Source organism: Monodon monoceros, unplaced genomic scaffold (assembly GCF_005190385.1).
Source record: "Monodon monoceros isolate NGI ecotype Baffin Bay Population unplaced genomic scaffold, NGI_Narwhal_1 Super_Scaffold_12, whole genome shotgun sequence".
NCBI lineage: Eukaryota > Metazoa > Chordata > Mammalia > Artiodactyla > Monodontidae > Monodon > Monodon monoceros.
Window position 1 is genome coordinate 102,297,120 of NW_021703768.1, and position 15,033 is coordinate 102,312,152.

The following is a 15,033-nucleotide window of genomic DNA, read 5'->3' on the forward strand; positions in this document are numbered from 1 at the left end:
AATAATGATTTAAACCTTCTTCAGTGAGAGTTTTTGTTGTTCAACTCTCTTGTCATGCCTGTTTTTATTTAGTTAACTGACATGCCTTTTGGCCTCATTTTTTTTTTTGCAGGGAAATGCAGTAGTAAATTTATTTTTGCTAGTATGCACATGTATATTAGAAAGTTTCCTACTTTTAAGTGAGGCTTTTGATTTTTGGGGGGGCAGAGAGGTAAATTTCAGCTCATTTAAAACAGAAAATTTTTCTGTTGTTGAAAATTGATTAGAAATTCAGTTGAAATGGGAACAGTGCTAGGTAAATGAGGAATAAAATCAGTTTTAAAAAGAGAAAAATAATGTTGAGATGCAAGAGTAGAATTTTTAAATAGAAAAGGATTGCAGAGGTTTGTAATAAACATTTGATTAATTGATTGGTTCTACCTTGTTTTATGAAATGAAAAGAAGTCCAGATATGTGGTCTGAAATCCTGCATAATTTCGAGCTAGTCACAACCATTCTGAGCCTTAGTTTCTTTATTTGTTTATTACTGACACTTTGAGTATAGCTACAGTGGTGGTTTTTTTTTTTTTTTTTTGATCCTCAGCCCCAGTCAAGCCTTCAGATGACTGGAGCTCCATCTTTTTTTAAAAAATTTTGTTATTATTATTATTTTTTTTACAATGGTGTGTTAGTTTCTGCTTTATAACAAAATGAATCAGCTATACATATACATATATCCTCATATGCCCTCCCTCTTGCATCTCACTCCCACCGTCCCTATCCCACCCCTCAAGGTGGTCACAGAGCACCAAGCTGATCTCCCTGTGCTATGCGGCTGCTTCCCACTAGCTATCAGTTTTACATTTGATAGTGTAAACATGTCCATGCCACTCTCTCACTTTGTCCCAGCTTGCCCTTCCCCCTCCCTGTGTCCTCAAGTCCATTTTCTAGTAGGTCTATGTCTTTATTCCCGTCCTGCCCCTGGGTTCTTCATGACCATTTTTTTTCTTTTTTTTTTAGATTCCATATATATGTGTAAGCATATGGAATTTGTTTTTCTCTTTCAACTTACTTCACTCTGTATGACAGACTCTAGGTCCATCCACCTCACTACAAATAACTCAATTTCGTTTCCTTTTATGGCTGAGTAATATTCCATTGTATATATGTGCCACATCTTCTTTATCCATTCATCTGTCGATGGACACTTAGGTTGCTTCCATGTCCTGGCTATTGTAAATAGAGCTGCAATGAACATTGTGGTACATGACTCTTTTTGAATTATGGTTTTCTCAGGGTGTATGCCCAGTAGTGGGATTGCTGGGTCATATGGTAGTTCTATTTTTAGTTTTTTAAGGAACCTCCATACTGTCCTCCATAGTGGCTGTATCAATTTACATCCCCACCAGCAGTGTAAGAGGGTTCCCTTTTCTCCACACCCTCTCCAGCATTTATTGTTTGTAGATTTTTTGATGATGGCCATTCTGACTGGTGTGAGGTGATATCTCATTGTAGTTTTGATTTGCATTTCTCTTATGATTAATGATGTTGAGCATCCTTTCATGTGTTTGTTGGCAATTGGTATATCTTCTTTGGAGAAATGTCTATTTATGTCTTCTGCCCATTTTTGGATTGGGTTGTTTGTTTTTTTGATATTGAGCTGCATGAGCTGCTTGTAAATTTTGGAGATGAATCCTTTGTCAGTTGCTTCATTTGCAAATATTTTCTCCCGTTCTGAGGGTTGTCTTTTCACCTTCTTTATGGTTTCCTTTGCTGTGAAAAGCTTTGAAGTTTCCTTAGGTCCCATTTGTTTATTTTTGTTTTTATTTCCATTTCTCTAGGAGGTGGGTCAAAAAGGATCTTGCTGTGATTTATGTTATAGAGTGTTCTGCCTATATTTTCCTCTAAGAGTTTGATAGTGTCTGGCCTTAAATTTAGGTCTTTAATCCATTTTGAGTTTATTTTTGTGTATGGTGTTAGGGAGTGTTCTAATTTCATTCTTTTACATGTAGCTGTCCAGTTTTCCCAGCACCACTTATTGAAGAGGCTGTGTTTTCTCCATTGTATATTCTTGCTTCCTTTATCAAAAATAAGGTGACCATATGTGCGTGGGTTTATCTCTGGGCTTTCTATCCTGTTCCATTGATCTATCTTTCTGTTTTTGTGCCAGTACCATACTGTCTTGATTACTGTAGCTTTGTAGTATAGTCTGAAGTCAGGGAATAGATACAGTTTTAAAAGATCATCTGTATGAAGCACTGACACATACTAGGATATTAATATGTTGGTTGTATATTTTATGTGATACATATATTCCTGAGGAGCAAAATTTTAATTGACTCTTTAGATAACTTTAAAATTTATTGGAGAACCTATTTAAAATAATCTTTAATGGTACCTGTTGTAAAGAAAATTGTCACTTTTTAATGTTTTAGTTGCTTAAAGCAAGGGTTCCTATAGTAAGGATTTTTGCCTTTGAGAAAAACATACATTTTCAAACCGGCCTTTGTAGTTAAGTGCTTTAAAAATGTGAACAGGGTTTAATAAGGGCCATATTACCTTTGGGGGAATGTTTTTCATCTAACACAATTGTTAAAAACCAGAAGGACGTATTCTTTAGTTACAGTGTTTCAAAGAGAAAGCCTTCCTCATGACTTCTATTTCTTGGCAAATTTTACTTCCAAATTTGTCAGTTGATGATAGAACGCAAAGAAAGGAATTATGAGGGTAAGGAGCATTAGCAGACCGAGTTTCAATAGTACACTTATTTTACTAGCTCATAGTTGTGGCTTAAATTTTTACATACTGTGTAGGTTATGAGACTACTACTGTTCTCTGAGACAAGCATGTAGGCAAGATCACCTTACGATCATGGCTTATTGTCACTGTGGTAACTAAAGACCCCCTTGGATTGAATTCAAAGAATTGCCTTTATGGTGAATTCTTTTCCTTAATAAAGAATCCTACTGTAGGGCTCAGTACACTTGTCCCTTGGTATCCATGAATTGGTTCCAGGACCCCCTGAGGATACCAAAATCCGGGGGTGCTGGAACCCTTAATATAAAATCACATAGTATTTGCATATAACCTGCACACATTCTCCCATATACTTTAAATCTTCTCTCGCTTATTTATAATAACTAATACAATGTAAACGCTTTGTAAATAGCTGCCAGCCCATGGCAAGTTCAAGTTTTGCTTTTTGGAACTTTCTGGAATTATTTTTTCATGGATATTTTCAGTCTGTGGTTGGCTGAATCCACAGATGCAGAACCCATAGATATGGTGGGCTCACTATATTTATATATCACTTAGCATTTAGCTTTAAAACCATATGCTATAATATACAGGCCTTGCTTGTGTATTGATTAATCTGTCCCCACATGTTTCATGTTTTTTGATGCTGTTGTAAATTTTATTGCTGTTCAAATTCATTTTCCAATTGTTCATTGCTAGTATAGAAATACAATTAAATTTTTTTTTTTTTGCGGTACGCGGGCCTCTCGCTGTTGTGGCCTCTCCCGTTGTGAAGCACAGCCTCCGGACGCACAGGCCCAGTGGCCATGGCTCACGGGCCCAGACACTCCCGCGGCACGTGGGATCTTCCCGGACTGGGGCACGAACCCGCGTCCCCTGCATTGGGAGGCAGATTCTTAACCACTGCGCCACCAGGGAAGCCCCTACAATTAATTTTTATATGTTGACCTTGTATCCTATATTCTTGCTAAAACTCATTTACCAGTTCTAATAGATTTTTTTTTTTAGGATTTTTTTACATAAAAAATCATGTTGTCTGCAAAGAAGGATAGGTTCATTTCTTCATTTACAATCTGAATATCTTTTAATTTTTTTTTCTTGTTTTTTTTGTACTGACAAGAACTTCCAGTACAACATTGAATAGAAAATGTGAGAGTGAACACCCTTGCTTTGTTCCTGATCTTAGGGGTGCCTTTCCTCATGTAAGAATTATATCGGTTGTAGGTTTTTCATAGAAGGCCTTTGTCAGAATGAAGAAGTTTCCTTCTTTTCCTCATTTGATGAGAGTTTTTATCATAAATGCATGTTAGATTTTCTCAAGTACTTCTATATTTTTTGAGATGATCTTATGATTTATATCTTTTCTTCTTTAATTATGGAGAATTACATCGATTGCTTTTTGAAAGTTAAACCAACCTTAAAGTCATAGGGTGAACCCCACTTAGTCTGGTGTACTATCTTTTTTAAGGATTTTGCATCTGTGTTGATGAGAGATATTTCCTGTAGTTTTCTTTGCTTATAATGCCTTTGTCTGGCTTTGGTAACGGTGTAATGAATTAACTTGGGAAGGGTTTCCTTCTCTTCTATTTCCTGAAAGAGTTTGTATAGAAATAGTATTGTTCCTTAAATGTTTAATAGAATTCACCAGTGATGGCATCTGGGCTTAGGGTTATATTTTGGGAAGATCAGAAATTAGAAATTAAATTTTGTTTAATTGGTATAGAGCTATTCACATTTTCTTCTTGAGGCAGTTTTGGTAATTTGTAGCTTTCAAGATATTTGTCCATTTCATCTAAGTTGTTGAATGTATTGGCATAATGTTAGTTTGTAATATTCCTTTATCATCCTTTTAATGTCTGTAGGCTCTGTCCTGATGTCTCCTTGTTGCCCTGATATTAGTAATTTGTGTTTTCTTTCCTGTATCCTAATGAGGGGATTAATTTTATTGAACTTTTCAAATGACCAGCATTTGATTTAAAATTTTTTTCTACTGGTTATCCATTTTCTCATTGTTGGTTTTCTGATTTGTCATTATTTTCTCCTTCTACTTATTTTGGATGGTCTTAGCATCAACATAGATAAGTGAATCATAATACAGTCTTGAAATAGACCCATACATAGTAGCTCAATTGATTTTTGAGGATGGTGCAGAAGTTATTCAAGGGGAAAAGATAGCCTTGTCAAGAAACTGTGTGAGAAAACTAGGCATCAATATGGAAAAAAAGGAATCTAAACCCTTACCCCACAACAAAAGCAAACAAACAAAAAATACTTCAAATGATTCATAGATGTAAGTGTTAGAACCAAAACTATAGGATTTCTTGAAGGAAAAATAGGAGAAAATGTTTGTGACCTTCTGTTCTTTGAAAGATACTGTTAAGAAAATGAAAAAAGCAAGCTACAGTGTGAGAGAAAGTATTTGCAAAACTTATATCTGAAAATGACTTATATCCAAAATATACAAACAGCTCTTACAGATTTATTATAAGACAAATAGTACAATTTTTTAAAAATGGGTAAAATGTTTAGAAATGTGACAAAAAGATATATGAATGACCAGTAACACACGTGAAACAACATTCAAAAAAGGTCACCAGTGAAATTCAAATTAAATGACAGTGAGCCAACACTTCATGGCCATTAGCATGGCTAAATTTGAAAGAGTGACCATACTAAGTGTTTGACAGGCTCTAGAGCAACTGGAAGTCTCATGTATTGCTGGTGGAAATACAAAATGGCACAACCCCTTTGGAAAACAATATAGAAGTTTCTTTTCTTTCTTTTTTTAAAAAAATAAATTTATTTATTTATTTTTGGCTGCATTGGGTCTTTGTTGCTGTGCATGGGTTTTCTCTAGTTGTGGTGAGCGGGGGCTCCTCTTCATTTTGGTGCGTGGGCTTCTTATTGTTTGGCTTCTCTTGTCGTGGAGCACGGGCTCTAGGTGCATGGGCTTCAGTAGTTGTGGCATGTGGGCTCAGTAGTTGTGGCTCGTGGGCTCTAGAGTGCAGGCTCAGTAGTTGTGGTGCAGGGGCTTAGCTGCTGCTCCGCAGCATGTGGGATCTTTCCGGACCAGGGCTCAAACCCATGTCCCCTGCATTGGCAGGCAGATTCCTAGCCACTGTCCCACCAGGGAAGTCCCTAGAAGTTTCTTATAAAATTAAACCTACACTTTCCATATGACGCAGTAATCCCACTCCTGGATATTTACCCAGAGAAATGAAAACATATGTCCACACAAAGACTTGTACAAGAACGTTCCTAACAGCCTTATTCACATTAACTCAAAACTGGAAGTTACTCAAAGGTCCATCAATAAGCGAACGGATAAATAATTGTGGCAGTTAAAAGTAATGAGGTACTAATGCATACAACAACAGGAATGAAGCAAAAGAATCCAGACACTAGGGTCCATACTGTACGATCCTGCTTATGTGAAACTCTGTAAAAAATCAAATTTACTATAGAGGGGTGAGTGGTTGAGACCAGGGGAGGGGGAGAATAACAGGCAAGGGGTAAAAGGGAATCTTTTGGAGTGTTGGAAATAATTCTTGATTGTGGCAGAACTTAGTTCTGTGTATTGTCAAAATTTATCAAACTGTACCCTTTAATAAGTGTATTTTATTATATGTAAAATTATACTAAAGTAAAAGAAGTTTCTTGTTTAGTGATTATCAAATCTGGTTGTACTTCAGAGTCATCTGCTAAGCTTTTTAAAGTGTACATTCTTCTACCTTATGTCATACCCAAAGAATCAATGTTTAGCATTAGGCCTGCTCATTTGAGGTTCTTAAGAGTTTCAGAGGTGATTCTGATTCTCAGTGGGACTTCAAAAATAATTTTTTTTCTTCCATGACTTTTCATTCTTAAGACTCCTAGGATCTAATAAAGTGAAATTTTAGCTATAAAAGGCATTACTGATTTTTTTCATGAATTCACATCCTGCTTTCATTAATGGCTTTTAGAAGAACTTTATATTACTTATTTTGGAAGTTTGCTATTTTTAATAGCATATGCTTACATTGTTAAAATATGAAAAATAAGAAAAATTCCCATTATATCACATTTTTGAGTATATGAAATGAGCTATTGAAATGTCCTATTTAGTCCTCCAGTCTCATACCCCTAATTACTAATGATTTGATGCATATTTTCTAGATATTTCCCTATGCTTATAGAAAAGAGATATATTCTAATCTAGTTTTATATGTTTTTAAGTAGTCATTTATATATTTAAGTAGTATGCGTTGAGTGCCTGCTCTGTGGCAGCCGTTACACTAGGCCCTGAGGCTATTGAGCCAAAGAGATATCTGCTCTCCTGTGATGTTGTCAGATGGGAGGATAGATGTTGATTAAATAAAAACACAAACATATATATTAAAACTGTAGCAGGTGTTACAGAAGACAATTATAGAATATTGTAAGATTACATAGTAAAAATTAAAACCTTTTTTGACCCTTTTACCCTAGTTTGGTTCCATCCTTTGAAAAGTGTGCTTTTTCTAAAGTATTTAGTACTGCTTGGGTAGTATGAGTATTCATTTGCATGAAACAACTTGCACATGAACATCCCCATATTAAAGTATTATTTTCTCCTCTCAGTGTTAGTCAGCATTCTTGTATTATTTTAAAATACAAAGAAGACTTAAATATTTAACTTAAGTGACAAAAAATTGAAAAAAGATTCACTCAGCAAATATTTGTAAGTACCTCCCTGAGTCTTGGTCTGTGATCATCATTCAGTTATATGCTATACAACATTCTGTTACTAGAACAACAATAGCAACTTGAAAGTGGCAGTTTGTTCTGGCAGCATATTTTTGGTGCTGTCAGAGGAGTTATTACTGTTGGAGTGTGTCAAACACAGTGCTTTTAAAAATATGTTACACAATATACTAATTGTGTTTGATATTAATAGAGAGTATGTGGGGTGGAATTTTTGTGCTCATACAAGTTTAGGAAATGGAGAGCTAAAGTTAAACATTTTTAGCTCTAGGTATTTTCAAAACTTTTAATATGTTACATTCTGAATCTTTTAAGATGGAGCTGTAGTACACAGTGACTCTCTTTCTGATCATGGAACTCTTTCCTCCTTGCCTTATAGTTCTATGAATAGATATTTAAGGAAAGAAATAAATCTCCAGTAATATCTAAAAAAATCATAGTGGCATGTTTTAAAGATGCATGATAATTTTAATGTAAAACATTATTGTTTAAACATGATTTTTCTCTCTCGTAAGCACCAGATCTGTATTTTATATTTATATGCTGAGCTTTGGGGAATTAATTTACATATAAGGAAAGAATCATTTCTCCATTCTTGCATCCTAAACTGGGAAAGGAAAATGAAATTTATGTTTCTCTTATATTTCAGAACAAAGTAGAAGAGATGACTTAGAAGCTTTAGGTCATATGTTCATGTATTTTCTGAGAGGCAGTCTTCCTTGGCAAGGTTTAAAGGTAATTGTTTTTGTGTTTCCTTATTGAATTTCATAAATTGTTAATATATTAAGATACTGTCTTCCACGTATTTAATTTTAAAATTATGTCTCAAGATTCTTTTTCTTTCTGTTTTAGGCTGACACATTAAAAGAGAGGTATCAGAAAATTGGAGATACAAAACGAGCCACACCAATAGAAGTGTTATGTGAAAATTTTCCAGGTAATGAATAATGCTGCATGTGCTTATTATACACAGAAAACTAGAACTGTTCATTTTCATTGCTTAAGTTGATAAGTACTTTTTTCATGCTTAAATATATGATTCAAAAGATGTCAGCAGGACTTCCCTGGTGGCACAGTGGTTGGGAGTCCGCCTGCCAATGCAGGGGACATGGGTTTGATCCCTGGTCCAGGAAGATCCCACATGCCGTGGAGCAGCTAGGCCCATGCACCACAACTACTGAGCCTGAGCTCTGGAGCCTGCAAGCCACAGCTGCTGAGCCTATGTGCCACAACTGCTGAAGCCCATGCGCCTAGAGCCCATGCTCCACAGCGAGAGAGGCCGCTGCAATGAGAAGCCCGTGCACCACGAGTGGCCCCTGCTCGCCACAGCTAGAGAGGGCCTGCATGAAGCAACAAAGACCCAACGCAGCCAAAAATAAATAAATAAATAAATAAATTTAAAAAAGGAAAAAAAAGATGTCAGCATTTGATACACAGACCACAGGGCAATGTGTATATTCACTTTTGTAAAACAGTATTAATGGAAGAAAATTCATCTTTTAATACTGTTGACCAGTACCAGCTAAAGTAATATTTTCTTCAGTAGCATACTTTTAATAAGTTGAAATATTTGCTTAGAAATACTAACTAAAGTTTTGGTATCCAATATTAGTCATTTGAGTCTCAGTGTCAAGCTCAAAGGAGGTATATGATGTATGATTTAGTCTAGTTTTCCAAGTACAGTAAAATCTTACTAACCTTACTACTTTTAGGCTAATTTTGTATTGGGGAGCTTTATGAAGATAGATTTGCTCTCATGTAGATTTTTGGCAACTCACGTGAAATCAACAAAAATTTACTTAAGATTCCTAAGTCAATTAAGGGATAAGAATAATGTGTCCCTAATGTGTTAAAATACCTGTTGTGATTTATGCAATAACATTAAATGAGAACCAAACTTGAAGATAGAAGATGGAACTTATATCTCACTTCAGTATTTACAGGTTCTCCTGTACAGTGCTGGCATTATTATTGTAATAGTATCAGCAGCATAATCTCAGGTAGCCCTTTTTCAAGTTTGCTTTTATTATTCATTGACAGTAAACTTTAATTATGTATTTTGCTTTCTTGCTATATAACATATAGAACTGGAAGATTAAAAGAAAAAATAGATTGATAGTACTAACAGTTTAGGTGTAGGCAGATTGGCTATACCTTATTAAGAAGCTTATACAAATTTCTGCAGGAAAAATGGGGGTGTCAAAGTAAATTAGCCAGGTGATTAGCTAGAAAGTGGAATAGTGGGAGAGTCACCATGTGACTGGGCCACTGGATGCTACTTTCATGCCTGTTAGGCTATGGGTGATCCTTTTCTTATTAGCTGCCATGAACAAATTGGATCAAAAAAGCAGCTAGGTGTAACCTACCATCTCTTATAATAGTGCTTTTATGTGCTCTGATGGTTAAACACTGTTTTACTAATTGCTGACCATTTTGCTTATTGATTTTTATGGCTTTTTCTTTCTTTTACTTCTGGAAAATATGACCTTTAAAAAAATACGTATCTCTAATATATTTGGGAATTATAATAGCATGCAAAGGTTTATGTATTATTAAATAACTGTTACATTTATTACCAGAAATTAAGAGAAGAATTAAACTGTCCTCCTGAATCTGTTTTAGCTTTATGTTGCTAGGTCAGTTGATTAGAATACCATTTAACCAAGGTTAAGAATTTGAATCTTCTATTGGTCATTTAGCGTCACTGATTCTAAAGGAAATCCAGCAAGGTAGTACAAATGCTTTCATGTATAAATCAGTTCCTATCAGTATTTAAAATAATTTTTAAAAATATGAGCTTAGTGTGGTGTTTTGTGATTAAATAATTATGCATTATTAAGTTTCTATTTCAACCTTGGATACTGTCCAAGGTTTCTATTAAAAATAATGTAAAATAAAAATTTTAGCCTTTCCTAATGAATTGAAACAAAAATAATGTTTGTTAAATCTCTGATTTATCTTTTGTCCCTATTTCCTTTCTTCCCTTCTTTCCCCTTTTTAATTTCATTGTTATTAAGTTGATAATATTTTAAATTTTAGTAGAATTTTGTTACTTTTTCATGTTTTTATAATACCCTGTGCTTTTAGATATTTATAATTTTATTATTAATGAGTATTAGAAAAGTTTAATGAGAGAAAATTTTTATTTCCGTTCTAGAAGAAATGGCAACATATCTTCGTTATGTAAGAAGGCTAGATTTTTTTGAAAAACCAGACTATGACTACCTAAGAAAACTTTTTACTGACTTGTTTGATCGAAAAGGGTATATGTTTGATTATGAATATGACTGGATTGGTAAGCAGTTGGTGAGTACTCTAGGCTATATAATAAAAATAAAAGATTATTTGTAGTACTTTAACCTTCTTTTTCATAGTACAGATCCTTTATTTAAAAAGAGTTGAGAACAAATAATTTTTTATTTTGAAGTATAATTGATTTACAATATTATATTAGTTTTAGGTGTACAACAGTGATTCAGTATTTTTATAGATTATACTCCATTTAAAGTTATTACAAAATAGTAGCTATATTTTTCTGCACTGTACAGTATATCCTTATTGTTGATTTATTTCATACATAGTAGTTTGTCTCTTAATCCCATACTCCTGTCTTGCCCCTCCCCCCTTCTTTCTCCTCACCGGTAACCACTAGTTTGTTCTCTATATGTGTAAGTCTGTTCCTATTTTGTTATATACATTTGGTTGTTTTATTTTTTAGATTCTACATATCAGTGATAACAGAGTATTTGTCTTTCTCTGTCTGAGTTATTTCACTAAGCATAGTACTCTAGGTCCATCCACATTGTTGCAGATAGCAGAATTTCATTCTTTTTTTTTATGGCTGAGTAATATTCATATATATGTGTGTGTGTGTGGGTGTGTGTGTATATCCATATCTATATCTGTATCATCTCCATATCTTCTTTATCCATTCGTCCGTTGGGCACTTAGTTTGCTTCCATATCTTCAATATTTTGGCTATTGTGAATAATGCTGTTATGAACATTGGGGTGCATTAGTGTTTTCGTTTTCTTTGGATGTATACCCAGCAGTGGAATTGCTGGATCATATGGTAGTTCTGCTTTTAGTTTTTTGAGGAATCTCCATACTGTTTACCATAGTGGCTGCACCAATTTAAATTCCCACCAGTAATGCACAAGGGTTCCATTTTTTCCATATCCTCACCAACACTTACTATGTCTTGTCTTTTTTATAATGGCCATTCTGACAAGTGTGAGGGGATATCTCATTATGGTTTTGATTTGCATTTCTCTGATGATTCGCAGTGTTGAGCCTTTTTTAATGTACCTGTTAGCCATCTGTATGTTTTCTTTGGAAAAATATTAATCCAGGTTGTCTGCCCATTTTTTAAAGGGTCCTTTGTTTTTTTTGGTATTGTATGAGCTGTTTATAAATTTTGGTTATTAACCTCTTGTAGGTTATATCATTTGCAAATATTTTTTCCCATTCAGTAGGTTGTCTTTTCATTTTGTTGATGGTTTTCTTTGCTGTGCAAAAGCTTTTAAGTTTAATTAGGTCCCATTTGTTTATTTTTGCTTTTGTTTCTCTGCCTTAAGAGATAGATCTAAAAAATATTGCTACAATTTATGTCAAAGAGCGTTCTGCTTATGTTCTCTTCTAGGAATTTTATGGTTTCATAGATAAAGGTCTTTAATCCATTTTGAGTTTATTTTTGTATATGGTGTTAGGAAATGTTCTAATCTCATTCATTTACATGTAGCTGTCCAGTTTTCCCATCACCACTTATTGAAGAGACTGTCTTTTCTTCATTGTATATTCTTGCCTCCTCTTTCATAGATTAATTGACTACAAGTGTGTGGGTTTATTTCTGGGCTGTCTGTTCTACTCCATTGACGTATGTGTCTGTTGTGCCAATACCATGCCGATTTGATTACTGTAGCTTTGTAGTATAGTCTGGAATCAGGGAGTGTGATACTTCCAGCTTTGTTCTTTTTTTCTCAAGATTGCCTTGGCATTTCAGGGTCTTTTGTGGTTCCATATACATTTTAGGATTGAGAATAAATAGTTTTTTAAAGGGTTCATTTTATTTCTTTTTTATGGATGTTTCAGGTAGCATAATATAAAAATTATTCTTTGAATTTTGTAAAAACCGTACATTTGGAGTCTACTTTTTAGAGTGATGAGTTATTTTGAATGTTTTACTTCTGATTTAGTTCTTAATGTCAAATATACTTTTTAAAAATATAATATTCTAGTGATAACTTTTCAAAGATCAGCTAGTTTTTTTCCTTTAGTCATCTTTCAAAGCATTTGTAATTTTAAAATATGTGTTAATTATTCTAGCAGTTTTAGGTTATCTTGGAATAGACTGATACTTATATATTGGAGCATGTTTAGGTTTTTAAAACTGTACCAAGTTTTCATAGTTAAAAAAAAATTGTCTTGATCATAACTGTGGGATGGGTGTCATTACTTAAATGAAGTTATCATTAAATTCTTTCTTTGAAGTGGTGACTTCCAGAAAATCAAATATGTATTCTCACTAGTCTTTTATTTTTAAATAAGTAAGAATGCCTTACAAAATTTTCTATAATTATGGCTCACTGTTAGCAAATTTTTTTCCAGATTTGGAACTGCTGAACTCTCAGATTCAAGTATTTTTGAACAACTGACTTACTTAAGCGTTTAATCTGTATTTTTCTTAACTCCAAAGTGATTTAAATACATATAGTATCTAAAATGCAAATCTGAATATACTTTGATTAAAGTATTTATATGAAGTTTTGAATTATATTTGAAATTTTAAATTTTATATAAGCCTCTTCTGAGCTAAAATATTGACAGTAAGCAATTTTATTAGCTTATTTAAAAAACTATTCCCTTAATTTTCTTAAAATAATTTTTTCCGTTTATATATTGGCTTTGGAAATGAGAAACATAAACAAATACACTTTCATTTTTTGATATGAAAAAGTAACCTAAAAGTAATGACAGTATTAGAAGGTCTTTTGTTGATACAAAAATAAATAGTTGATAAAGTATTTAAATATTTTGAAAATACTTTAAAAAGTAGCTATAATCTCTTTGTTGTATTTAACAACGTATTTTAGGAAAGATATCTTTTCTTAAGGCCTTACTTTATTTAACAGTGTCTTTTTTTTTCCCTGATTATGTTAAGTAGCTAAATAATTTTAAATAAGAGTTTTGAAATTGAATGCATTGATTCTAATTGTTATTGTATTGTAGCCTACTCCAGTGGGTGCAGTTCAGCAAGATCCTGCTCTGTCATCAAACAGAGAAGCACATCAACACAGAGATAAGATACAACAATCCAAAAATCAGGTTTGCTGCCCTTTTAGATATGAAATGTCTTAATTTGCTTCTGTATTACCTTCTCACAGTTTATAAATATATTTGGTATTTTATCATGTGCAGATGACAGCTTTATATGTGTATGCATTTGAGTGTATACATACTTGTATATACGTATTGAAGGATTGAAATACATGTTTTTTTCTTTTATAAAGCAGACTATATACACACATATTAAGGATAGAAAATGCATATATTTTCAATAGCTAGACTCCTTCCCCTAATGTTCACATTAAAAATGTTTAATCATAAATCCTAATTAGTGGTATAAGTTAGTATAATAAACTTTGAGCAATGTTTGATATTCTGTTAGAATGGAAGTATCTGGATACCCTGTTGGAATGAATTGTAATAGCAGTTGGTCTTTCTAACTATAGTCTAACTAAATTATCTACTGAGTTCCTGTTATTTGAAAACTACTGTTCTCCACAATGCAGAAATTCAGAAGTAAGGAAAACATATAACCTGTAAGAAATGATTTTGTAATCAGTGGCTAAGACCTCTCTCAGCCTCTGGAATCAGTCATACCTGGATATGGCTCGACCCTGGGCAGATTACTCATTCACTCAAAGCCTCAGTTCTCATCTATAAAATAAAAATAATTCATTTAATTCCTAGCATATAGTAAGCTTTCATTAAGTCTCAACTCTCGTGGCTGGTATTACTGTTATCATTATTACAATAAATTCACAAATAACTACATTACAATGCAGAATAAACTCTACCATAGGAAATACATTAATAAAGTGCCAAGGAGGATCATTGGAATATGTAGGATCTATAAAGATTTTATGGCAAAGATAGCTTTTGAGATGAGCCTGAAGAATGAATGGAATTTTTAAAGGCAGGTGAAGGAATAAGAGCATTTTGGGGAGAGTGAACAGTAAAAAATATAAAGCAGAAGTTTAAAAATGTAGAATATGTTTGAGGAGAAATAGCAGTTGGCTTGGAGCAGAGAGTAGGTTCAAGACAAGGCGTAGAAGATTCATTGAAGAATTTGTATTTCCTGGGTAAGGTATATTGGAAGCTGTTGAAATTTTTGAACAAGATTTTCACTCTTCTTATTTTTGTATAAGGAAGCTTTATTGAATCCTTTTGACGTAAAAATTTTTGCTGTCACCCTGAGTTAAACAGGCCTTTAGAATTTTGGGTTATAACCCTTTTTGGAGGAGGATAGTGTGTTATCCTTTTTGTATCCCATCAGGGTTCAGGTGAGGGTTA

The 15,033-nt window shown here is 33.6% G+C and overlaps 1 protein-coding gene across 5 annotated transcripts in view; it reads left to right on the top strand.

The window, feature by feature from the left end:
* CSNK1G3 (casein kinase 1 gamma 3) overlaps nt 1-15,033 on the top strand; it is a 156,506-nt gene that overhangs the window by 87,657 nt on the left and 53,816 nt on the right. For 4 of the 5 annotated variants that reach the window (XM_029216280.1, XM_029216278.1, XM_029216282.1 and 1 more), the window contains 4 exons: nt 8,108-8,193; nt 8,311-8,395; nt 10,616-10,764; nt 13,687-13,782. In XM_029216280.1, coding sequence (XP_029072113.1) covers nt 8,108-8,193; nt 8,311-8,395; nt 10,616-10,764; nt 13,687-13,782 — 416 coding nt within the window. The remainder of the gene's footprint in view (nt 1-8,107; nt 8,194-8,310; nt 8,396-10,615; nt 10,765-13,686; nt 13,783-15,033) is intronic. The other variant, XM_029216279.1, reaches the window with a different exon arrangement.